Raw genomic sequence first — 27096 nt, 5'->3', positions numbered from 1 at the left:
AAGCAGGAGACATGGGTTTGATCCCTGATCCAGGAAGATCCCACATGTCACAGAGCGACTAAGCCGGACAGGTGCGCAAAGAGTAGGTCATGACTGAGGCGACTTAGCACACTCAAGTCAACTTAAACTTAATGCCAACTAGAATAGCCTGTTTTGTAGCCTATTAAACATACACTATACATCTGCTGTAACCATTCAAGAAAAGGGTACATTTTCCAGAGGCAAAGAATGTGTTTTGAAGATAGAGATAAATGCCTCCTTTCCTGGCACATCAGTGCTGTTGCTAAGTTGCTTCAGTCGTATCTGACCCTGTGCGACCCAATAGATGGCAGCCCACCAGGCTCCCCGGTCCCTGGGATTCTCCAGGCAAGAACACTGGAGTGGGTTGCCACTGCCTTCTCCAATGCATGAAAGTGAAAGTGAAGTCACTGAGTCGTGTCTGACTCTTCGCAACCCCATGGACTGCAGCCCACCAGGCTCCTCCGTCCATGGGATTTTCCAGGCAAGAGTACTGGAGTGGGGTGCCATAGCCTTCTCCGACATCAGTGCTGGTGCTCCTTTAATGATAAGGCTCCCTTCCCAGGCGTCAGAGCCAGGCTGACTTGCTGTATACATGCTCATCTACCTTCTTTAAAACTTTGAAGGAATATACCCTGTGATGGTTCAGGTTCATTGTTCTGACATGATATAAAAACCATGGTGCTAAAAACCATGTTTCTTTGGAACAGTTCCTCAGAGCTACCTGAGAGACTGTCTCCTTGGCTATCATCCTCAGTTCAGTTCAGTTCAGTTCAGTCGCTCAGTTGTGTCCGACTCTTTGCGACCCCATGAACTGCAGCACGCCAGGCCTCCCTGTCCATCACCAACTCCCAGAGTTCACTCAGACTCACGTCCATTGAGTTGGTGATGCCATCCAGCCATCTCATCCTCTGTCGTCCCCTTCTCCTCCTGCCCCCAATCCCTCCCAGCATCAGAGTCTTTTCCAATGAGTCAACTCTTAGAATGAGGTGGCCAAAGTACTGGAGTTTCAGCTTTAGCATCATTGCTTCCAAAGAACACCCAGGACTGATCTCCTTTAGAGTGGACTGGTTGGATCTCCTTGCAGTCCAAGGGACTCTCAAGAGTCTTCTCCAACACCACAGTTCAAAAGCATCAATTCTTCAAATAAAAATTCTTTTCTAGTCCCATTATTCAGTTCAGTTTAGTTCAGTTGCTCAGTTGTGTCCGATTCTTTGCAACCCTGTGAACTGCAGCATGCCAGGCCTCCCTGGCTACCACCAACTCCCAGAGCTTGCTCAAACTCATGTCCATCGAGTTGGTGATGCCATCCAACCATCTCATCCTCTGTCGTCCCCTTCTCCTCCTGCCTTCAATCTTTCCTAGCACCAGGGTCTTTTCCAATGAGTCAGTTCTTCCCATCAGGTGGCCAAAGTATTGGATTTTCAACCTCAGCATCAGTCCTTCCAATGAATATTCAGGACTGATTTCCTTTAGGATGGACTAGTTGGATTTCTTTGCTGTCCAAGGGATTCTCAAGAGTCTTCTCATTCCCATTATAGAGTGTTGCTTATTTCTGTCAACAACAATGAAATTTGGGGGGGGGGGCACACAATACATCCCATAACAGCCAGGTACTAATCTACAGTCCTTACATGAATTATTTTACAACAATCCTATCATTATTACTTTACTATCATAGATTAAACTGAGGTACAGAGAGAGGTTAAGCACTTGTCTCATATAATACCTAGGAATCAACAAAACTGGCCCTTGAACCCTGATATCCATCACCATCAGCTTATGGAGTGCTGAACGAGTTGGAGCTGGCCCAGCAAATGTTAGAGGTCACATACCAGGCAGATGGGATTAGAATACCAGGGGCCTGCAATAGAAGAGAGCTTGGTTCTTCTAACAAAATGAAAGAATCTATCTGATGACCTTAAAGATGAGAGTGCAGGTAAATCATAGCAATCCTTTCAAGCCATGGTAGGATTAAGATTTTGTTCTTTATCCTAAGAACAATGGGAAACCATTGAAGGATGACTCTGCCTACTGGATAGAGAACCACTAGGAGAAAATTTAAAAATCTATGTTTTAACTTTTAATGGATGAGGAATCTGACATGTTAGTTTTTTCAATATATTGATATTACACTCAAGCTTCCCTATAACCCACAATCCCTTGAGGGTGAAATACTTGTAGAGTTGGTCTTCTGCAAGTGAACTATTTAAAACAGATTGATATGTATTTGAAAGGAAATATGACAAAGGTCAGTATGTTCAAAGGTATGGTTTTTCCAATAGTCATGTACAGACGTGACAGCTGGACCATAAAGAAGGATGAGCACTGAAGAATTGATTAGTGGTACTGGAGACAACTCGAGAGTCCCTTGGACTGCAAGATCAAACCAGTCAATCCAAAAGGAAATCAACCATGAATAGTCATTGGAAGGACTGATGGTGAAGTTCTAATACTTTGGCGACCTGATGTGAAGAGCCGACTCATTGGAAAAGACCCTGATGCTGGCAAAGATTGAGAGCATGAGGAAAAATGGGCGGGGGAAGGACAGAGGATGAGATGGTTGGATCGCATCAGCAACTTGATGGATAGGAGTTTGAACAAGCTCCGGGAGTTGGTGGTGGCCAGGGAGGCCTGGCATGCTGCAGTTCATGGGGTTGCAAAGAGTTGGACACGACTGAGCGACTGAACAACAAGATGGCATAGGCTACTGTGGGCTATGTTGGACTTCCCAGATGGAATAAAAACGTTGCGAACTACAGTTCTGCCATTGGACAAGGATTTAATCTCGGTCTGTTGTTTGGGCAAACATAAACAGGGAAATGTAGTCAGGGCCACACTTCAGCCTTAAAACTTAGATTGGAAGAGCAAGACTGAGAGGCTTTGCCTAATACTTTTAAACAGCCTTATTGAGATGATTTTTTTTAAAGATTGATTATTCTGAGTCTTCACTGCTGCCCACCGGCTTTCAATAGTTGCAGTGAGCAGGGGTTAGTCTTCCTTGCAGGTGCGCAGGTTTCTCATTGCTTGCTGTGGAACACAGTTTATAGAGCACAGGCTCAGTTGCTCAGTGGCCTGTGGGATCTTCCTAGACCAGGGCTCCAACCCCTGTCCCCTGCATTGGCAGTCAGATTTTTAACGAATATACAACCACCAGAGATAATTTTGGGGAAGGCAATGGCACCCCACTCCAGTACTCTTGCCTGGAAAATCCCATGGACAGAGGAGCCTGGTGGGCTGCAGTCCATGGGGTCGCTAAGAGTTGGACACGACTGAGCGACTTCACTTTCACTTTTCACTTTCATGCATTGGAGAAGGCAATGGCAACCCACTCCAGTGTTCTTGCCTGGAGAATCCCAGGGACGGCAGAGCCTGGTGGGCTGCCGTCTATGGGGTCGCACAGGGTCGGTCACGACTGAAGTGACTTAGCAGCAGCAGAGATAATTTACCCTATTGAGATAATTTACACATTGTAAAACTGACTTAAGAGTAAGATGATTAGTAAGAATGTAGCCCAGCCATCAGTATAACCAGTCTTGGACCAATTTCTTTTTTTTTTTTTTTAAATTTTAAAATCTTTAATTCTTACATGTGTTCCCAAACATGAACCACCCTCCCACCTCCCTCCCCATAACATCTCAGTGGGTCATCCCCATGCACCAACCCCAAGCATGCTGTATCCTGCGTCAGACATGGACTGGCGATTCAATTCTTACATGATAGTATACATGATAGAATGCCATTCTCCAAAATCATCCCACCCTCTCCCTCTCCCTCTGAGTCCAAAAGCAGTCTTGGACCAGTTTCATCACACTGGAAGATCCCTACTGCTTGGCTGCGGTGGATTCCCACCTATTCTTAGCCACAGCCTATCTGCCTAATTAGTGTACTTTACACTAATTAGAAATGACGTTAGAGACCCCAAATAACCCTTAAGAGGAAGCCAGGACTGGACTCCCAACAAATGTGAAATTGGGGCATATATGTACATTTTGATCAGTGCACCAAATATATCCAGGCTGGGTCTGTGAGAAATTTCTCCATTCAGCCATTACACAAAGCACAGTTGGCTGCCCTACGTGGGGCTTATAATCGAAAATGAAGCAAAAGCAGTAAGCGGGCGCCTCTGTACATCACACGCCTGCATCTGTGTAGGAGGTGAGCACACACCCTATGCCAGGATGCGAAGAATCAAGCGTTCCCAGGACAGGGGACCAGTCGGTGTCGTTCGCATCTGCGCAGCCTGGCGAGTGCCTACAAACGCCTAACTGTAACCCCCTGCTCGAGACCTGTCGGTTCTGCTGTTGAGGTACCGCCGTCTCGGACCTGAGCGTCCAACCGTGACACTCAGAGAGTAACGCCTCATCCCCCTCGCTCTAGCGCACGAGAGCGCACACGGAGCACGAAAACAGGCCTTGCGCCAGCGCCTCCAGGGAAGCGGCTCTTTCCGTCGGCCACGCCCCCCAGTTTACAGGTCGAGTCTCCTTGGTCCGGGTAGGACTTAGTCCCGCCCCTTCGAGCCGACGCCAGCAGCCACGTCCCACGTTTCTACGTGTCTCGAGCCTGAAAGCGGAAGTTACGCCAAAGACTCGCGAGGGAAGCGGCGGTCCTGAAAGGATACTGGCCTCTGGAGGAAAGTGGGCGGGCGGACGGCATTGGAAAGCGCCGGAAGTGGTCGTGCAGAGGCGGGGTGGGAGAGAGGCTGGCCAGATAGATCATTAGGCTGTTGCTGGTCGCCTCGGTAAGGCGCGCTTTCCCTCATCTCCGAGAGGCTGGCCCAGTCCTCCTCTTCGACCAGAATGGACTTTAGGGAAATTCTCCTGATAGCTTCCAAAGCGCAGGGTGTCAACAACGTGCCGGTAAGTACTAGCCGGGGCGCGACTGTAGGAGATCCTGGTCTTCAAGTTCCGAGTGTGTGGTCCTTGGAACTTCAGGAATCAGCACATCCGCTGCAGGAGAAGAAAGATCTGGACGCCGTATTTTTTTTTTTTTTAAACTTTTGGACATGTACTTCTGGGTACGGCGGGGTGAAGTTACTGGGGGCTTGAGATAAGCAAGCGGGAGCGTGCTGACGAGCAGATTTGGTTTGTTTCGGCTTAGTTACCCCTACAACTTGAACTTTGCGTTTAGGGTATTTTAGAGTTGCGTGAAAGTTGGTGAGTAGAGCCGTGCCTGGCACGTAGTGGAATCTAATGCTCGTAGTTTCTAGCTTCGGCATAAACTTCAACCCAGAGATTGGGGAGTTCAGGAATATTAGGGGCTTGGCCTGATAGATTTTGAGCTGATTTTCCGCTGATCTTTGGGTTAAACGTTTTGTGATTTCCCGAACAAGTTTTTTGACTTGTGTTCCCCACCCACTCAGCCAACCAGGTGATTGAATTATCACCTCCCTAGAAAGGGAGTGAGTGGATTCCACGAAATTTTGGCCAACAGAATGAGAGAAATAGTTTGAGCTTCCGTTTACCTGTGGTCTTCCAGATTTGTTGTTGTTTGAAATCTAGGTCCCATTTACCCTATGAGGTTTGCTAATTCGCTGAGCGATGTAAGACTTTAGTATCTAAATGGGTAGTGGTGGTGAGGGCCTGGTTTGCGAGGGTGTAGCTGTTTTGCATAAACTAATCATTTCAGGATCCTCAGATGGTACCACAGCCCCAGCTGTAAACCGATGAATTGCATTGTGATACCTGCGGTTTGAGCGACGAGGTGTGGAGCTCAAACGGCGCTCTTTTTAAGTCAGTTCAACTAGATCTTATTGAGCTCTCATGATGTGTTCTGCATTTCTTAGATTTTTGTATATTTGCAATATTTTTTTTCCTCTCCTGTGCTCATTCTTTTACTCATTTGAAGATACTGATGTAAAAATAACTGGTAAATAAAACCGACATTGATCAGTTTATTATATGTATTCACATCCCATCTCAAATACTCTGAATGATCTTGAAGTTATGAAACCTTGAAAGACAGAATTATTTTCTGCCTCTGTAAATTTCCTAGGCAAGTCAATATTGGATCTAGTAACATTTATCTTTGCATAATTGGGTCCATATTTCTTTCTACATCCTCCTCAATTTCAGTGGAGGTCAAAGAAAAATAATACCCTGAGTCCCAGGACTATCCTGTGAAAGAACCAGTACCAAGTTAGTTGTTTCTTATTCTAAAAACCAAATTGCTGACAGAGAAGTACATATTTATAGAGTGGGAAATTTCAAATTATGTCTGTATTTTGGAATATATACATTATTGATCTATGATTGGAATAACAAAGATTGGAAGCAAAAGGAAAATGGGTAAATTGGTGAGGTCATTTAAAATTTAATAGATGATTATAGGCATATACTTCATGAAAGTATGTTTTTCCCTCCCACTCACCCCAAAAGCTAGTAAGCCTGGAGGTTTCATTTAGTTATCAGCACTATAATCCTTATCTTTTTACTTCAGATGAAAGTAAAACACAAAAGAAATTATTGAGGAATAGAGCAAGATTGTATTAAATTTCATCCATGATCTTAAGTCATCTGATTATTTTATTTTCTTTATCAGCTCCAAGTGAAACCTTTTAGCTCACACTATGAGTTCTGAAATCTAACATTTTGCACAGTGGGAGAGTACTACAAAGCAAGTATCCTTATAAATCAACATCCAAGTCAAACAGCATTACAGTATACACACACAGACACACACACCACACACCACACAGACACACCTTGCTTCACAAATACTGAGTTATCCATCCTTCTCTAGGGCTTGGTTTGTATTTCTCTTTTAGCCATCTTTGTCCCCACCTTCCATTTGGATCGTATCATAGTTGACTTTCAATTTCAGTCATCAAGTTCCTTTGTCACAACTTTGTTACAGAAAGGAAATAAACTGGCGTTTATTAGACTAAAATCCAAAGGAGGCTAAAATCTGAAACACCTGTACAGCCACTTTGAACTCTTTATTTAAAGAAATGTCCACTATATCTGACTTGAAAAGCAGTGAACAGTTCCCATTTGGGACAGCTTTCATTCATATTGTTTCTTTTTAAGAGAAATAGTTATCTGTAAAAGATTTTGGTTAAAACCAAAGGAGGATTGCATCATGCCTTTTCCCAGTGGAAAACTGAATACAAAAAAACCCCACAGCTGATCAAGGTGATGTAACCAGTCACTGTTATTAGCTTTGTTTATATATAAAGGGGAAAAGATATTTTTGGTAACTTTGCCCTTAATATTTTTCTCACTAAGTTCCTCTAGCAAAAGCAAGTTTCAGGTAACTATAATTGATGCCTTGTGGTGCACAAAGCAAGATACATGGTTTTTCTCACAGTCAGACTGAAAACTGTCCCGGGCAAGATACTGTAACTGTGGTGTGACCCTCAAATCAAAAAGTAAAGAGGAAGCCTTCATATGGTATTAGACATATAAGGATTTGGGGGTCTATGGACCCTTGAGGTGAACAGTAAAATGAGTCAGTTTTCCATATACATATATACACTCTTTTTTAGATTATTTTCCCATATAGGTCATTACAGAGTACTGAGTAGAGTTCCCTCTGCTATATATGCATGCTTAGTCACTCTCATGCTCGACTTTTTGTGACCCCATGGACTGTAGCCTTCCAGGCTCCTCTTTTCATGAGGTTCTCCAGACAAAAATACTGGAGTGGGTTGCTATTCCCTTCTCCAGGGGATATTCCTGACCTATAGATTGAACCTGGGTCTCCTGCATTGCAGGTGGATTTTCCACATTTATCATATATTTGTCTTTCTCTGTCTTGACTTCACTCAGTATGATAATCTCTAGGTCCATCCATGTTACTGCAAATGGCATTATTTCATTCTTTCTATGGCTAAGTAATATTCCATTGTATCCAATCCTCCTTGATCCACTTCTCTGTCAGTGGATACTTAGGTTGCTTCCATATATCTTGGCTGTTGTAAATAGTCCTGCAGTGAACACTGGGTGCATGTATCTTTTTTTCTGCATGTTATCTTTTGAATAATGGTTTTCTCTGGATGTATGCCCAAGTGTGGGATTGCTGGATCATATGGTAGGTAGTTCTATATTTAGTTTTTTAAGGAACCTCCGTACTGTTCTCCATAATGCTTATACCAATTTACTTTCTTATCAGCAGTGTAACAGGGTTCCCCTTTCTCCATACCCTCTCCATTATTTATTGTTTATAGATTTTTTGATTATGCCATTCTGCCTGCTATGAGGTGATACCTGATTGTAGTTTTGATTTGCATTTCTCTAATAATTAGTGCTGTTGAGCATCTTTTCATGTGCTTTTTGTCCATCTGTAATATTGCCCCACGGAGATTCTGTTCTCTTTCCCATCCCTACCTAGGCAATCTCTTTATGAATAGTAAGGATAATAACAACAGCAATTAGCATTTATAGTGCTTACTTTGTGCCAGGCACTGTTCTAAGCACTTTCTATATATTAATTAGTTTAATTATCATAGTAACCATATAAGGAAGGTTGTTTTACAGATCAGGAAACTGAAGTTCAGGGAGACGAAGAAACGTTTCCAAAGTCACACAGCTAATAAGTGGCAGGGCTAGTAATGGCAGAGCAGAGAATCTAGTCCAGGCAAAGTGGCTCCAGAGTTTTCTTAATCATGACCCTGTTTTGAATGAGGAGAGTCTATTGGAAATGGGGTGATGAGGAAGGTTGTCATCTATGAAGCCTGAATCCATCTAGTTCCCTACCCCCAACTCCAACCTAATAGAGCCTTAGGCAGTAACCGCGTTGTTTTTTTGATGACACTTCTCTCTGTACAGTAAAATCCGATGGGAGAGAAATGTAAAGGCTAAACTAACAGCGTTTGAAAACTGGTGAATAGAGATTTACAGGCTGTTTGGGAGAGTGCCAGCATGGTTAACAGAAATGGGGTCTGAGATTGGGGGAAGGTTCTGTGATGGACTTGTTTGGAGTAATGGCGTTGTCTAGGAAGCAGGTGGAAGTTAAGGAGGGGCATGCAGAATGAAGTTAGAGCTAGAGATGAAAGTGTTGGGATTAAGTTAGAAGTGAGGCACATTGTAATAGGAAAACTTTTGCCCCAGAGTCAGGAGATCTAGATTCTAATTCAGTCTTTGCTACAAATGGTATGAGTGATAGCCAGTAAATATACAGTTGTCCTTTGGGGGCCATTTCTAACATGAAGTTGAACTAGAGACTCTGAGGTATCTATTTGATACTATACTTTATAATCAAGTATAGTTTTATAAACAGTAATACTAAAATTTATATTTGACCTCTTAGCAGTCTTGAATAGCATGCTTTTTGGTGCTTTTATTTTCACTCTCTTAGCCACCCAGGTAAGCAAGCCTAATGCGTATCAGTGGTTTTCCAGGCTTGCATTCATTCCTTGACTACGATGTATTGAGAGGATTGTAGAAGTTGTATAGTCATTAAAGTTAAGGATATATCCTTTGAATATTTCTAACTCTGATTTCTAACCAATGATAAATCTCTATATAAAATCATCACAATATTTATTTTCTACATTTACAACAATATATTATCTCGAGTAAAGAAGAACTTTCAAGAAGGAATTGCTGTTGATTCCTATATATTAATAACATATTTGGTGAACATGTATTTCCACACTGAAAACTCTTGCTTTTCTTAATCAGACTGTGACAGTATGGTTTCAGTGCAAGGAACACATATGTTTAAAGTGACTTAATGTTTTCTAGTTCTCTTGGCTTCAGAATTACAAATCTTGGCAAAATCTCTGATACTGCATTTAGAGGGCATAAGCTTCACTGTTGTGGATCATTCACTGGGGCCCAGCAGAATGACTGAGTTGGCCTGCAGTGTAATAAAATGGATACACTTAGGATAAAAGAAACTCTTGTCCAGCTGCTTTTCATGAAGCTCAAACAATGAAACAGCCTGGTGCCTTGAATCAGATTCAGAATTGATGGGTACATCTTGATGTGTTGCCGCTAGAGCTAAATGTGACCATCTGATGTTGGAGAAAGTGCCAAATAGTTCTCCTGCCGTATTAAATGGCATACAGTGTAATCCCAGCCTGAAGCTTTCTTTTAAAAACATGGTTCTCTGCTGGGCGCCCCATGAGGAGGAAGAAAACTGTCCAGTAAAATGTTCTCTTACAGCAAATCTGCTAATACCAGGGTCTGACTGCAACCCCTGTTTCAAAAGTCTAGCCAGCTCAATGTTAAGGTCTATATGATAGACCCAAGAGAAAGGAAAGCATTCGTTCACAGAAAACTTTGTATACATATGTTCACAGAGCCTTATTCATAATGGCCAAAAAGCAGAAACAATCTACATATCCATTAACTGATGATTAGATAAATGTGGTATAAGCCATAAAATGAAATTTTCATCCAGAAAAGGTGTGAAGTACTGACATATGTTACAGCACGAACCTTTAAAACATTAAATGAAAGTGGTAAGATATTAATACAAAAGACCACTGCAGCAGTTAGGGTTGTCCAGAAAGACAGAACCAGTAGGATATGTTTTAGGAAATTGGCTCACATAATTGTGGGGACTGGCAAGTCTGAAATTTGTAGGACAGGCTGGAGACTCAGGCTGGAGTTAATACTGTAGTCCATCAGGAATGGGATGTGAATAAGGTTTGCCATCTATAAAACCAGAATCTGTCTCGCTGCTGCTGCTGCTGCTGCTAAGTCGCTTCAGTCGTGTCCGACTCTGTGCGACCCCATAGACGGCAGCCTACCAGGCTCCCCCATCCCTGGGATTCTCCAGGCAAGAACATTGGAGTTCGTTGCCATTTCCTTCTCCAATGCATGAAAGTGAAAAGTGAAAGTGAAGTCAGTCAGTCGTGTCTGACTCTTCTCGACCCCATGGACTGCAGCCTACCAGGCTCCTCTGTCCATGGGATTTTCCAGGCAAGAGTACTGGAGTGGGGTGCCATTGCCTTCTCCGTCCGTCTCTCTACTCCAGCCTAATAAAGCCTTGGGTAGTAACTTATATTTTGTGACGACACTTCTCAATGTCCAGTAAAGTCTGATGGGTTAGAGCTTCTCATAGAAATTCTGGAGCAGATAGAGAAAAAAAAGTTTTTTGAATTGGAAAATCTTAGATACTTTGAATAATCACTTACCTATATGAACAGGGAGGCCTGGCATGCTGCGATTCATGGGGTCGCGAAGAGTCAGACCCGACTGAGCAACTGAACTGAACTGATATAGTATCTATGGCTTCTAGACTTTATTTTATGATTCATTATCAATCACTGTGTGTGTACACTGGATGCATGATTTCATTTATATGAAGTGTCCAGAACTGGCAAATCCACAGAAGCAGAAAGAAGATTAATGGCTGCCAGGGCCATAGTGAGGGGAATGGGGAATGACTGCTGAAGAGTAAGGGATTTCTTTTGGGGAAGGTGAAAATGCTCTGGAAATAGATAGTGGTGATGGTTGTACAACTCTGGGAATATACTAGTACACACTAAATGAGTGGATTTTATGGTTTGTGAATTGTATCTCATTAAAAATGTTTTAAAAAAAGATCACTGTCTCTGGAGGCCTAGCCCCCCCTTTTTTTCCTGCCCCAAATGTCTACATTTTGATCTAAATTTTGCCTAAGAGAATATTTTAATATTCTCCTGGTATCTGCCTTTGAGTGCATCGAGCTACAGAGGATGTAAGAAACTATTAATTATGACTCAGCTCAAGTCAGTAAATAAGATCAAGCCTTATCAAGTAGGACCTTGTCCTACTTAAATTGTTTCCCAGCAGACCCACAAAACAAGACATTTTATAGATTTATTGAATTCCTTCTCCATCGTAGGGACAGGACAAGGACAGCAAAATTGTTGAGTTCAGTGTGAGCCCAGCTTAGTAAGTGTCCTTAAGGATTGGAGGTCTTTTTTTAAACAAAGCTGAATTTGAAATTGGCATGTGAATTGATGAAAATAGGTGTATACTTGGAAGAAAGCTAAGTGAGTCTTTGGGATTCTCTTCTGAGTGAATCCAAGTTCCTGAACCCCCTCCCTTGCTGCTTTCTTGCGTTCCACCTTTCCGGGGTTTATGTTCCTCAGTTGGTGTTTCCCAAAGTGCGGTACACGTAGCTCTGGCTGTCACCATGATTTTAGGTGACTCATAAATGCTTTTTATTCTCATAGATGCATATTTTAAAATTATATTTTGATAGAATTTGGGAAAATACAACTAGCCTTTCAGGCCTGTCATTTCATGAGTATTATTGCTTGAGGTAAAGGTGCAATAATAAGTCATGGTGTTCAATCTACATATTTTCTTAAAATTAGTAAATAATAATACAGTTGGCATACTAAAAGGGCAAAATCATGACAGTGATATGGGAGTGGCTGAAGCTTACTAAACACAGTATTAAACTATATCCCATTGGCACTATTTTTCTCTTCTGGTGTCTCTAGTCAAAAATACATAACCCACTACCTACCTATTTAAGTGCCAGGTTAGGAAGAAAGATATCGACCCTGAAATCAAATTAGGAAGTGCTCATTTGCTGTTGCAATACCTAGATAACAAACTAATCCTATTTTAAATAATTAACATTAAGATTGGTATTTTGGGGTAGGGGGACCCCTATATTAAGCTTCGATTTGGCAGGTGAATCTGGGCTATATCGTTGGCAGGGAGAGAAATATTTGGAGCTTGGCAGCACAAATGCACCCTTCTTCTCATATATCTACCTGATGTGAGTGCGTGCCTCTGCTTATGAGTTTGTTGTATCTTATGCAACTTGAATCATCTTCACAGTAGCCCTTCTGTTAAGAAAACGTGCGTTTCCTATGAATAAGGCTGATGTTTGAGGTTCTTGTAACCACGACAGATTTTATGTTTATATAATTAGGTAAGCAGTATTCTCTTTCTCCTATCTTCCTTTCCCTCTCCTTTTCTCCTTTAAACCTTGGGCCCCAATCCACTATGGAAAGGGCCTGCAACTAAATTTACAAAGATAGGGACTTGTTAAAGAATTTCACTGTGGCTGCCAAGGCGACTGGGAAAGGAATCTGGATGCTCTCCTGGGATTTCTCTGTGTGAGGGACGTGTCAGGTCTCAAGCATTGCCATCACGCAGGATTTTCAGGTTGGATTAGGGCCTGCTTTCTTGGCCAGCTGCTTCATGGGTAGACTAACTTAGCTGGAACTTCCAGCCTGTTTCAAGATGCCTTCTGTTTGGCAGCTGTATAGTAAGCAGGAGTCCTTTGGCTTTCCTCCAGGAATTTGATACACATTTTGGGAGTTGCTTTTTTGGTTCCTTAGTAGCTCAATTTGTTCTTATAGGTTAAGGTTTCTTTTTAAACCAGCACAGCAGCAAGGTTGAGTGGATAAGAATGTCATCTGCCTAAGATGAAAGAAGGGCATTAAAAAATTCTTATTTCCTAGCCTGTAAGTTTAATGTGAAATGGTCCTAGAGATTAATCATCCTGGTCTGAGTTATTAGCTCTGTTTAATTATACTTCTCTAATGATAGTTATAAAATGAAAATATTTTTCCTTTTATGGTTTAAATTAGTGTTATTCTAGTTTTAGTCATTTCCCAGTGCAGTTGCATAAAAATCAAAGACCAGAGAAATACCATCTGTTCCAAGATGATGTTAGTACCTTTTGGGTGATCTGGAAACTTGTCTGAAAGGATTTGTGTGGAGAATTAATATTTAATGAACATAGAGCTGCACTTAAAGGTTACAGAGACTTGGACCCTTCTTGAGGCTTCCGTTTCTTTGAAATGCCTTTTAGCTATGGTTTGCCATCTCCTTTGCCCGAGATCACAGTAGGATCTCGATATTTAATATTGTAGGCAAGATAACCAGTGTAGCAGCTGAAAACCATGAGTTGGGTACTCAGGAGGAAAACAGTTGTGATAGGTTTTTCTACCGTAGACTTGGAAAGTTCTGAAAAAGGATACTCTTTTAAATCAGAATTCTAGAACAGTCTGTTTTAGTGGTGATTTTTTTCAATTCCCCCAGTCCGGGTACCTTTTTGGGAAAATAGCTTGAAAATGATGTTTCTGTGAGTTGTTCATTTATGTATTGTTGAAGATGTTTAAAGAGACTCTACACCTGGAAACAGGCATATATAATCATTTTTAGCCTGAAATTTTATAGCTGAGCTTTCATGAGGGTTATGTGGTCTTTTAATTACTCAGAATAGGTTTTTTAGTCAACATTTAGACCTCTCTATTGTTTCAGAGTTAATTGTGTGTAACTTTTACTCTGTTTTTATTTTCAGAAAAGATACAGTTTGGCAGTGGGACCTCCCAAAAAAGACCCCAAAGTTAAGGGTGTCCAGTCAGCAGCTGTCCAGGCTTTTCTCAGAAGGAAAGAAGAGGAGCTCAGACGAAAAGGTATGAATCTATAGCCTTATTCTCAGTTCTAAAGTCTTCTGTCTTCACAACTGGCTTGTAACTAACCATGGGATGCTTGTAATATCGTAAGCGGCTAATGGATTTGTTTTGTATGTATCTGAGTCATCTGTACTTGTAGTATTACATATGTTCTTATGTTGGTCATTTGTATAGATATTATCTTTTATTTCCTCTTAAATTAAAAGCCTTTTGAGAATAGTGACCATATCTTCTAATTGATCATATTAGCAACTCCAGTAAGAATTCCATTCTTTTACCTTGGTTATTTTTTTCTTTGTACTTTTAATTGATGTGTCATTGATTTACAATGTTGTATCAATCTCTGCTGTACAGCAAAGTGACTCAGTTATATTATACACACGTAGACATTTAAAAAATATTCCTTTCCACTATTGTTTTTTGTTTGTTTATTTTTGTGGGTTTTTTCCTTTTTTTTTTTTTCGCCTGTACTGTACAGCCTGTGGGATCTTAGTTTCCCAACCAGGAATTAAACCTGGGACCACAGCAGTGAAAGTGCTGAGCCCTAACCACCAGACCACAGGAAACTCCCTCTTAACCTTAGTTTTGAATTTGTTTCTACCTACTTTGTATTTTAATTTTTTTTAATATAGAGAGTACTATCTAAAAGGTTAAAATAGGGATAGTTTTTGAAAACCAGTAAACTCAAGCAGTAGTTTTACTTCATGCAAATGACAAGGAAACTGATTCAGTAAGTCTGAGTATCCATTGATTCATAATTAATAACTATTACGTGGGTACTAGTATTCTCTTAACTTGGTATATTTATTTAGTATGAACTGTTTTCTGTATTTAAAGCTAAAAGCCAAGACTGTCTCTTGCTTAGTCATATAGAAAAACCCATATGTGATCCACTCATTGTGTAAAGATGACTCATTGATACTTGTTTGAATGACTTCCTCATTTGATTCTTAGAAGTTTTCAAATTTCTTCAAACTGTAGCTTGAATGTTGCTTGGTTTCGGCCACCTACTGATTTCAGATAAACGTACAGTTTTATCAAGACCTTGGAATAATGTGTTGTTTTGTCTTTTTCAGCCTTAGAAGAGAAGAGGAGAAAAGAAGAACTAGTGAAAAAGCGAATTGAGCTAAAACATGACAAGAAAGCAAGAGCTATGGCCAAAAGGACAAAGGATAATTTCCACGGTTACAATGGGATTCCTGTTGAGGAAAAGTCAAAGAAGAGGCAAGCAATGCAAAGTCACACTAGCCAGGGAGCAGACCAAGAGTACGAGATGGAAGAAGAGGATGAATTCTTAGAATACAATCAAGCAGAGTCAGAGCAGGAGTACGAGGAAGAACAAGAACCTCCCAAAGTTGAAAGCAAACCAAAGGTCCCCCTTAAAAGTGCCCCACCAGTCATGAACTTCAGTGATCTACTCAGGCTGGCTGAGAAGAAGCAGTACGAGCCGGTGGAGATAAAGGTCGTGAAGAAGACGGAAGAGCGGCCTATGACTGCAGAAGAACTTAGGGAGCGAGAATTCCTTGAACGAAAGCGGAGGAAAAGGACACCTGAGACAGATGCAAGACTGCCGCCAACCAGAAGAGCACCCTCTCAGAAAGAAGGTGTGGGCACAAAGCTTAGCAGAGGCTCTGGAGACACACATCCTCCTTGCAAGGGTACTCTCCTTCCTCATCCTGAGAAGAAACCCAGACGCAGCCCAGCTGATGAGAAACGCTTGCATTTGTCTTCGTCCAAATCTGTGCCAGGGGAGAGGACCAAAGTAGCCCCTGGCAGTTGCTCCCAACCCTCGCTTCATGAGGGCCGTGATAGACCTGTTTTTAATGGGGCTGGAAAGCCCCACCCCAGCACCTATTCACCAAGTGTCCCAAAGACTTCTGCTAAAGGGCCTCAGAAATCTGCTACCGAGCACAAAGCCAAAAAATCTCCTTCCCATCCTAGCCATTCCAGGCCTGGACCCATGGCCACCCCACACAATAAGGCCAAGAGTCCAGGTGTCAGGCCGCCAGGCAGCAGCTCCAGCTCAGCCCCTGGGCGGCCTAGCACAGGGACTGCCCGGCCCACGGTTAGTTCTGGCCCTGTGCCCAAGCGCCAGAATGGCAGCTCCAACTCAGGACCCGAGCGATCAGTCAGTGGGAACAGGAAGCCAGCCAGTGACTTCAGTCCCCCAGGACGGACAGTCAGTGGTACAAGTGGCCTTGGTCGACCTGCAAGCGGCTCAGGCGGCCCTGGGCGACCTGTCAGTGGCTCCAGTGGTTCTGGGCGACCCATGGGCAGCTCTGGGGGCCCTGGGCGGCCTGTAAGCAGTCCACATGACCTCCGACGACCAGTGAGTGGCTCAGGCCCCCCTGGGCGGTCAATCAGTGGCCCTGGCCGGTCAGTCAATGGCCCAGCTCCAGCTGGAAGACCTGTCAGCAGCTCAGGCCCCGGTAGACCAGTGAGCAGCTTGGGACCTGGGCGAACAGTTAATACCTCAGGTCCCCATCTGAAGCCCAAATGCACTGTTGTCTCAGAAACAATTTCTTCCAAGAATATAATCAGCCGGCCCAGCAATGGACAGATGAATGGAATGAAGCCATCCTTATCTGGCTACAGATCTGCCCATGGTAAGATTTCCCCTTATCCTAAAAGTATTTATTTGTCAGTAGGAAATTGGAAAGAACGCTTTGTTTTATAGAACCAAAGATGCTGTGAGGTCTTCTATGTGCTTTTCAATGTATTCTTGTGTTGATAGAATCCTGATGTTTTGTCTGCCCTGTGCCAGAGAGTTCCTTTAATAACTATGGCTTGGAAAAGTCTTTAGAAAGAGACTTATCTGGGGCCCTGTTTGTTCACCTCTGTAATGTCTCCAAGTGCAATAAGCTTAGCTATGGAATGTATATGATAGGATAAGTGTATATTGTATATGCCTTTTGTGGTTTGATAGGGTAAGTATATATTGTATATGCCTTTTGTGGTTCAATGAATGAATTCATCTTTACCTCTTCATGAAGACTGTAAGTGCCTCTCTTCAGGGACTAGAGTGCATTTATAAGCTTGAAGGCATTTGGTGCATCACTGATTCCATCAAATACTGTTGAGCACCCATGATCGCCAGGAATGATTTCAGACTGTCCTTGTGTTTCTGTTCCTCATTGTGGCCCTAGCTACCAGTCCTTTAGGGATCTACTGTCCCAAGGTATGGGATCATTGTTGGCACCTATTAACTGCTAGATCGTCGTTTCTACACGGTAGTAAGGATTTGTTGAAGCAGTTGTTAGACACCATGGAGAATATAAAAAGAAACAAAAGATGGTATTCCATGTGTTAAACTTCCTACTTTTGTCAAAACATTGGTTCTCAACCAAGGACAGTTTTGATCCCCGGTGAACATTTGACGACATCTGGAGACATTTTTGATTGACACAAGTGGGGATGGGATGCTACTGCCATCTAGTTGATGGAGGCCATGGATGCTGTCACCCTTCATTGTACAGGACAGCTTCCTCATAACCAACAAACAGCTGACCCAAAATGTCAAAGCGCTGAAGTTAAGGAGTTCTGAGCTAAGGAGACGAGCCATGCATATTAAAAACAGCTGCAGAACAGCAAAGAGAGTGCCTGTAGTCAAGGGCTAGGAAGCAGCTGTTCCCAGATACTAGTCTGTTGATCAGTGCCTGGCTTTTGCAAAATGACAAAAATAAGGTTGGTGTGGCAAGTTTTTCCTTTTAGTCAGACTTGCTCGGTTCGAACTATGATCCATTTCTGAGAATCTTTCATACTTCACTGGACTTTTAAAAACTGTAATGGAATTATGATCATAAATAGACTGTTACCTTTGGTGTCTTTTTTTGGCAAGATTAAAATTTGTGTTCCTTCAGTGATTTGTAACTTTTTTTTCTTTTTAAGAAATTTTTCTAGTCTTTTAAATCCAAAAGAACAGAAACTACTAAGCTAGAAAAATGTAACAGTTCTGGTAAGCCTTGGGACAGACAGAAATTGTATTCCTTGTTGAGTACCATGAAGCAACAGAGAGGACTGGAGTAGTGAATTCAGCTGGCTGGGGGCCAGCCTGCTGGCTCTGGTTTTTGAGGCTGCCATCTTAATAAGTTCTTAGTATCTCAGCTTGCGTAGGACTTTGTTGGGACTATTAAATTTTACTACTCATAAATAATGGCCTTTTTATCCTTAGGTCCTCAAAGGCTTCCCTTTCCTAGTGGTTACAAAAGGCAGCGAGAGTATGAAGAGGAGGAAGATGATGAAGAAGAAGAATATGACTCTGAAATGGAAGACTTTATTGAAGATGAAGGAGAACCTCAGGAAGAAATATCCAAGCACATTCGAGAAATCTTTGGCTATGACCGAAAGAAGTAAGGATAAAGAATTATATATATATATTTATATATAAATATATATGTGTGTGTATATATAAACTTTTATTTTGAATAATCCATTCTATGGGGGAAAAATAAACATTAATAGTAGAGGCATTGAATACAATTCTTAATTAGGAATCCTTCATTGATTGTTTAGATTTACTTTTTTGGCACTTGGTATTTAAGAATTATTGCAAAATTATGTAGTTACTTGTATAAGGGCCTATTTAACTGTTGTCCTTATAAGATGTATATTTGATAAGAGTGAAGCAGCTTGGTATAGTAGAAATGGATTGGCTTTGAAATCAGAAAAGCATCCACAGAGCTATGTTGAAAGTCTGATCTGACACCTGCTTTTCTTTGGTGTAAAAGCTCTGCAGAAGTGTGGTGCCTGAGCAGCACCATGGAACCAACAGCACTGACATCACTTGGGAACTTGTTAGAAATGCAGGCTTGCAAGGCCCCAGCTTAGATCTAAATCCAGACTAGCTTTATAAGGTTCCCCAGTGGTTCACAGCAGCCTTAAAGATTGAGAAGCACTGATGGAGAGGAAAAATCAGGGTTTAAAGTTCATAGCTTACTAGCTGGATAAACTTGAGTCAGTTATTTATCAGATGACATTTGGGAGGATTAAATGAGGTGACATACAGTTGACCCGCAACAGTGTGAGGGTTGGGGAAAATCCACGTGTAATTTAGAGTCAGCCCTATGTATGATTCCTCTGTATACACATTCCTCCCTCTCTACGGTTCCATGTGTATAGATGCAACCAATTACGGTGCCCTACTGTAGCATGAAAAAGAAATCTTTGTGTCAGAGGACCCATGTAGTTCACCCCCATGTTGTTCGAGGGCCAACTGTATGTGTAAATTAGTCAGCACTTGTTTTCTCCTCTGATGTCACAGATACGAGAAATTAGAAGGGCTCATATAATTTATCTTTACTTCAGAAACTCCCCTTTACCCAACCTCTGACCTCCCTACTCCCTGCAAACAAGGAAGAGTAATCCTAAATGTATGTTTGATTTAGTTATAAAGATGTTGGTTTTAAAAACAAGATGTAATTCTTTTAGAAACTTGGGTTATTTTTTCCTAAGAACTTCGATTTTTTCTTACCAGATACAAAGATGAAAGCGATTATGCCTTACGTTACATGGAGAGTAGTTGGAAGGAGCAGCAGAAAGAAGAAGCGAAGAGGTAAGTAAGCACAAGCTATACATGCGTGGAAATTCCTAAAAAGTTCCTGTTCCCTGCTTCAGATGCATCCTCGGGAGCTGGGGCTTTGGGCCACTCAGTTTAAATTCCAATCCTGCTTACTTGCTGTGGGCTTCAGACAAATTAGCCTTTAAAATTTGTTTTCCCATTTGTAAGCTGGGAATGTACTGTTTTTCCTCACTGCGGTTTTGTGAGGATCCAGATCACGCGTGCATGTTGCACAGTGCAACACCTCACCCATGTAGGCACACAGTAAATGCTAGAGCTCCCCAGATCCCGCTGTTGCATGTTGTTATTTTCCTTTTCCCATCCTTAATTCCCTGTCCACATGAGATACATCTCAGTCTTGCTGACCTGTACTGCCACTGACCTCAAGGACCTGATGAGGGGTATTATATTCCTGATGTTGGATTCCTGTTTGGCTATCAAACAAATAATCATTTCTTGTGTAGGGGTAACAAGTGATTACTTCGTTTATAGTGTTAACTTGGTGAAATAATTCACCTCATTTTCAACTCAGATATTAAACCTCTCTCTGCCTCTTGCCCTCTGTCCTCTAACTAGATAAAATAGCAAACTGGAGTGTTGGGAAGAGACAAGAATACAATCTTACTTATTGCATAAATGTTTCTTGTTGTTTATTTTTTAAAGCTGATGAGATGATTTATATTTATTAGTGTAATGGGAATATTCAGGTGTTTTCTGTTGAGTTGTATGTAAGGTCTTTTTTCCACTATAACTTGAGGCAGTGGCTCCTGGTAAAAAATAATATCCCTGCTTAGTCTTGTTTTCACTGGTAAAGCCTTGAGGCCTTTTTAGTGCATCAGCGCATTCCATGTAAGCTCCCAGTTGAAATTTCAGTCTTGCTTTTTAAAGAACGTGATAATTTCATGTTTATTGACAAATACCTGCTTTTTTTCCTGACAGCTTAAGATTAGGTATGCAAGAAGATTTAGAGGAAATGAGACGTGAAGAAGAAGAAATGAGACGTCGAAAGGCCAAAAAGCTGAAGAAGCGTTAGCTGCTGCTTTTATTTTTGTGAACTTCTGAAGACTGCTGCAAGGAAGTCCTGCCTTCAAACTGAAGAAGCCCCTTATCATTTTAGAATTCTAGTTGGGTACTCAAGGAGAAGGAATGCATACTGTCATCTATCTGCAGGCTGTCGTTAGAGCATAAAGTATTTTCACATACTTTGCAGGGTGAAATCGTAATGCAGATGACATAATGCCCAGTGAGTGCTCTTACGAAGCTAACTATTCACAGGAGCCAGCCTTGATCCTCATGAGCTATGCACTCTCATGTGGGGCCGCTCACAATTCAGCCAATCCTGTATTATTCCTTTGCTACTCTAAAAAGGAAAATAAAGGATTGCTCCTTTACTTCCATAATTCTGCTGATGCGTGAGTACAGCACTGCCTGGCTCCCAGTCAGATTTGTCTTTTGATGAGGAACCTGGCCCTTCCCGGAATGCCGCCAGCAATAAAGTGACCAGTCCTAATCTCTGTTTGGATTGAGAACTTGAAAATGTAGAGTAGGTGTTATAATTATATGGATGTCATTTCTGTGACTTTGAAAGTAAAAAGTAGAATAAATTGTATTCTGCATTATTCATGGATTGGATGCTGAGCATTCTTATTCACTAACTTAGGTGATTAGGCAATTAACAGAATTTTCCAAGTTAAAATACAAGTTACGCCATTTTTGTTTAAGAATATTCTCTTCCAGATTTTACTTTCAGATTTACTGTTTTGTTGGTGTAAAATAGACAAGGTCACTGTGCTGTTTGATTTTTATCTAAAAATTTCATTTTTATATTGAAAAAATACTTATTTTATTCAAACATTAGATTTGGAAGAGTAATAGTTTCAGACGTAAGGAAGTGACATGTGAGGCTCCCCTCAGCCTCATTCCACTCCCCATTGTAAGGATATTTTGGAATTCAAGGTGCCCTTTACCTTTTTGTGTTAATGACTATTTTTATCTTAAATTCTTTAGTGATTAATGGTAAAAAACCAAAAACTAAATTCATGTGTATCAAGGCCACCACTTTCTCTTTTTGCCCATGTTGCACTTTTATTTCAAACTATGCACTGTGAAGAGATTTTATCCCAGGTAGAAGAGGATGTTCCCTGTTACTGTGCTTACTAGGCTGTGGAACATCTTCATTCTTACCTTTCTTCAAGTCGTATCTGTAGACTTGTTATATTTCTTAAGCCTCAAGTCTAAGCAGTTCCAATCAGGCTGACCTAGGTTCTGGCTGGAGCAAAGCCAAGTCTCAAGGAAGGTCAGCTATAGAAAATGAGGTGTGATGATGCCAGAGAGCATGTGTCCCTGACTCTTGGGTAGAGGACTGGGGACAATGGGACATAAGCTTGTAGAAAATTCTATAATAAACCTTGTGGCTGTCCTAAGCCATCTGTCAGTGGGGATCAGGAAGTAGGAGAGGTTATCCTACAAGAAGATTGACTCTTCAAAAGATCTGAAAGTTGTTTTTGTGTATTCTTTTTTATCTATAGAGCTTACTTTTTCTCTACAATGGGGTGTTATCGATAACCACTATTAATGATCACATATAACTGTTAAAACACTGGTGGCAGAAAAGCCTGTAGACGCCTCTCACCTATCTCAAATACTTTTAATGATTCAAGAGTAGTGTAATATTCCATGTAATAAACAGGTTTGGAACATTATTTCCTTTGCTGTCCCTTATGTGATTTTTTTTTCCGCTTCACAAGTTTGCTTAAATATATATACATTTTAATATTCAGACTCTGAAATATGTAATCACAATCAAGTGCTTGTCATAGCTGAAAGATTTCTGGTGGCTTAAAGCTTACTAGCACTTTACTCAATGATATTGTGCAGTTACTTGTACAGAAAGGCACCATTATGCCAGCTAAAGTTTACAGAACTTGGTAGAAAAGATCCTTATGTGTGATCACTCGGGTTGCATTCTGCTATGAGACAGACGTTGATTTCAGTTTTCTTCAACATCACCATTATAAAAGAGCACTTCTGTATGTAGCTCATGAAAAAAAAAAGGTTCTGAATCTTTTAATCTTGGCCTTGTTCCAAATCCTGTCTTCCACTTTGTTCTGTAACTCCTGACCACTCTTAAACAGCTCACAAATCTTTAAAGAAACTGGAATAGGCTGTTATTTTATCAAGGTTTACAAATTAAGTGCTTGATTTTTAATGTATCCTCTTTTGATTTTCAGATTTTATTAATATTTGAAGATGTGCCTTTTATTGGGTAATGTTAAGTCATGAATGTAGTAATGTTATTTCACTATTGTAATAATGTTACATGATCATGGATGCAGCATTCTCAAACACGATGTGAAGGGAAAGTAGTTTTCATAAAACTCAATAGAGCTCTGATTGCACAGTCCCACTTGCTTTAGATGTTGCTATGTTAAAGCAGGGGGCACTTTTTCTTTAAAAGCTACTTTCAGAACTTGTCTTTGTATTTTCTCTAAACTGCAAATGCAGTTATGTCCATTTGGAGGCCAGGGTACCACATGTCACAGGCAGCCTTACATGTGTGCCGTGAGAAGGTTCAAAGACTGTTATCAAGAAAGTCTATGGGAACTCGAAATTTCATTTTTTAATGTAATCCCTAAGATCTCCAAGAAATAAATTACTGTTTTGTATTTTATAATTTAAAAGCAGCTATTAATACACTTCTGAGATATAACAGGAGACCAAAACATGTTTGGAAAGAGAATAAATATATAGAGACTGGTTGTTTTATTTTCAATGTGCTGAATATATTAGACTACTATTTATTTTGTGAGTGGATGTGATGAAATATTCAGGTGTTAGTGTATGATTAAGAGTGGGATATAGATTTCTTTGAAGTTATTAAATCCATGTCTTTTACATAATGGACAAATCAAGTTTAAAGAAACATTTACATAGCATAGCTTGTTTTCTGGTGCTGTTGACCTGCAAGAGAATCTACTTTTGCATATACAGATAAAAGTTTTGCAATTATGTATAAAAGAAATTGTAGGCATTAAAAATATTTTATTGATATTTTCACTGGTTTGCATTTATTTAACAAAACTCATATTCCTTATTTCATCACCCTGAATATTATTCCAGCTAGAAACCCCAGCAGACTCATCAGACTTAGAGATGGATTTACCTCCTTACACACACACACACACACACACACACACACACACACACACACACACACACACACACACACACACACACACACACACACACACACACACACACACACACACACACACACACACACACACACACACACACACACACACACACACACACACACACACCTCTGTTCCTTCTCCCTTACCCATTCTTGTCCGCTCAGTCCCCTGCCACTGACACCTCTTCCCTCTCGCCCCACCAGCTTAGAGAACTATTCTGGTATCAGACATACAAGTTAGGAGAACAGTTTGGAGATACACTCAGGGAACAAGAGAAGAACTGGGTATTTAGCACCTCTTTTCAAGAAATTGAGCAGTTCCGATCCCCTATGATAAAAAGAGCCTGAGCTAAATGGGAAGATGAGTCCTTAGGAATATATGAGGCAAGTGGGTGCAGCCAGAGAGTGTATGTACTCAGTGTAATGTGTTGACTCTAGGTCATACAAGTATAAAAGATATGAGTATCCAGTCCTGCATATAAATTTTGAATTCACTTGTTCTATTAAAAAGGGTAAGCCATGCAGTGCATAGAGGCACTTAAAAATACTTCAGCAAACATATACTATAGTCATTAACAAAATGATGTCTATATAACCAAAAGATGTACTTCTCTTTTAGGGTCAGAAAGCTCAAACCACTTTTAGAGGGCTTATTAGGAATATCCTAGGGCTCAGACACCCAGATTAATAGCATGAGTCTTATACACAAGAGTGGGAACCTTTTCTGGGTCTCATGAACTCAAAACTGCATCCTGTTGAGGGCTGGGCAGTTAGCTTTTGTTTCTACCCATGCTGCGGGGCTCAGCAGCGATCACTGCTAAAAGAAAAGGCAACTGCTGGGCTATTCAGGTGAGGAAGACATTTGAACCAAGGTGGTCAAGATCTTGGAAAACCCAGTCTCTTGCTCAGCTCTTTTCCTTGGCATGCTCTTTACATGGGCCTGGATCTTAATCTCTGCTACACAGAACTGTATGGGTTGGTAATGTACTTAAGCCTCCCAACTTCATTTTTGCCACTGTAAAAAGCTGCTAAGAAGGTTACTACAAGGATTAAAATACCGAATAGTATCTAGCACCCAATGTTAAAATCCCCTTTCCCCATATGGTGTAAACTTTGGGCTCTTAATGACAGCTGTGAAAAGGCCACAGAGAAATAGCCCCACCCAGAGGACAGGCTTAAAGTTGCTGCAGTCTCTTTTTTACACCCCTGCCTGGACCCTGGTCCTTGGACCCAGGAGAAAGGTATTATGTGGGAAACAGGTCTAAAGAGCTCTACAGAATTTCCTCAAGGGTACTGAATAGGGGACAAATTGAACTAAGGGTCTTAGTCTTAATGCCAGTCTTATGGATTATTAAACAGGGGACCCAATCCCTCCCATTCCCCCAGCCACCTCCCTGCTGTCCATCTCCCTGTTTGGAGCTAACAGAATACCAAGTCTTCATTCATCTTTAAAAGTGTGGTAACTTGTTACATAAAATGTGACAAAATAGTGCAATTACTTTATATGTGACACCATCAGGAGCTGTACAGCTGGGTGGGAAAGCTTCAGAGCTGCATCACTTCACCAGGATCATCTTTGCTTATTTCCACTGGGGTCTAGGGGGAGAAAAGGAGGTCAGGTGGGTCTTGACTAGTGTTGGCTAGGGTGTGGGGCTGCGGGAACTGCCCTCCTTCCCAAGGGCAGGCAGGGGTAGTCGTGTCCCATTCTGCCTCACCTAATGCCTCCAAGCTCAGCTGCCACTGGGACTTAGCAGTGTGGGAGCACACAAGTGGTAGAGAAAAGACAAACACCCAGGGTCTAACAGAAGAGAGGAAAGACATCTGCCAACAGGACAGTTTTACAACTCAGTGTTTATGTGACGAGGGACAGTTAAGCCTGGGTTGCTGATGTGGGCTAATTTAAGAAGGGAAATTGAAGGCAGAGCATATGAAGTGTTCCATAAGTATGAGAACAGGTCATGCCTGTCAGACAGCTTTGACTCTGGGCCTGAAATATCTTCACCCTCTGTATCTCCAGTTTTTTGTTTCTGTTTTTGGAAAGACACTAAAGAACTTAAGAGTAAAGATTCAGGGAAAGATGTATAAAAGATCACATGAGAGGCACAGGGAACTCTCTCAACTCTAAACAGATAGATACTGAATAACAATAGAAGTAGTTATGCTAGAGTAACTTTTTAAAATAAAGCGAGTGTTTTTAAAGTTGGATTTTGGTGCTTGGTTCATGTATCCCAGGGAATACATTTTCAAAGTAGGAAGAGAGAACAAAGCTGAAGGCACACTTACCCCTCCTGGGGGATATTTGTATCCCTTCCACATTGTTCCTGCAATGAGAAGCATCCATAAGACCACAATCATTGCAGGGCTTCTTAGCTGGTGGTGTGTGCAGAGCGAAACAGGCGGTTCTGGAAGGTGTGGTGTTCTATTCCGAGCCTTGGAAACTGGGCTGTCTTCATTCAAGACCAGATGGTAGATGGTCCAGGATGGTAGCTCCTGGCTGGGGAGCTTCGTGGTCTAGTTTGACCTGAAGTGGCTCGTCATGGCTATCTGGGGGGCAGAGCTCGGACACCAATTGTGACATCACCTCTTGTGACCTTGAGGACCAGTCAGAGTCAGAAAGTATGGGACAGTTGACCAGGGTGTCAGGTGTTTTAGGGCTAAAGAACTCTGAGTAGGAGGGCCCTGTTCTTTGGTGACTGTGTGTTTAGGGTCTAGCTGGGATCTTATCTTTATTAACTCATCACCTGCCAAACGTTTGACTACCTGTTTTATGCAGTCAGATGCACAAGGCATTGTTGTGAACAAAACAACACACTATGGATTAATGGGGAGGAGTCACTGGCTATGTACACTATAAGCAATTACTTAAATAACTTGAATAACTGTTGTTAGGCTACTCAAAGAAGAAAAGTCTTGCACTTTGAGAAATGATACAGCTAAACCCTCATCATGCAGGGAAAGCCTCCTCTTGACTTTCCTGAGAAGGGAAGAGGAAGATGGGCTATTCTG

At 41.4% G+C, this 27096-nt stretch overlaps 1 protein-coding gene across 1 annotated transcript; it reads left to right on the top strand.

Moving 5' to 3' along the window:
• The first annotated feature begins 4797 nt into the window (after nucleotides 1–4797).
• On the top strand, nucleotides 4798–23841 carry SPTY2D1 (SPT2 chromatin protein domain containing 1). The gene is made up of 6 exons (XM_068977716.1): nucleotides 4798–4877; nucleotides 14224–14338; nucleotides 15415–16944; nucleotides 18510–18687; nucleotides 19812–19889; nucleotides 20835–23841. The coding sequence occupies exons 1-6, from the start codon at nucleotides 4818–4820 to the stop codon at nucleotides 20926–20928; spliced, it is 2055 nt and encodes a 684-aa protein (XP_068833817.1). The 5' UTR covers nucleotides 4798–4817; the 3' UTR covers nucleotides 20929–23841.
• The last annotated feature ends 3255 nt before the right edge of the window (nucleotides 23842–27096 follow it).

This window comes from Capricornis sumatraensis, chromosome 8, assembly GCF_032405125.1.
Source record: "Capricornis sumatraensis isolate serow.1 chromosome 8, serow.2, whole genome shotgun sequence".
Classification (NCBI taxonomy): Eukaryota; Metazoa; Chordata; class Mammalia; order Artiodactyla; family Bovidae; genus Capricornis; species Capricornis sumatraensis.
Note: the sequence above shows the minus strand (reverse complement) of the source record. Positions and strands in the feature narration are given on the sequence as shown.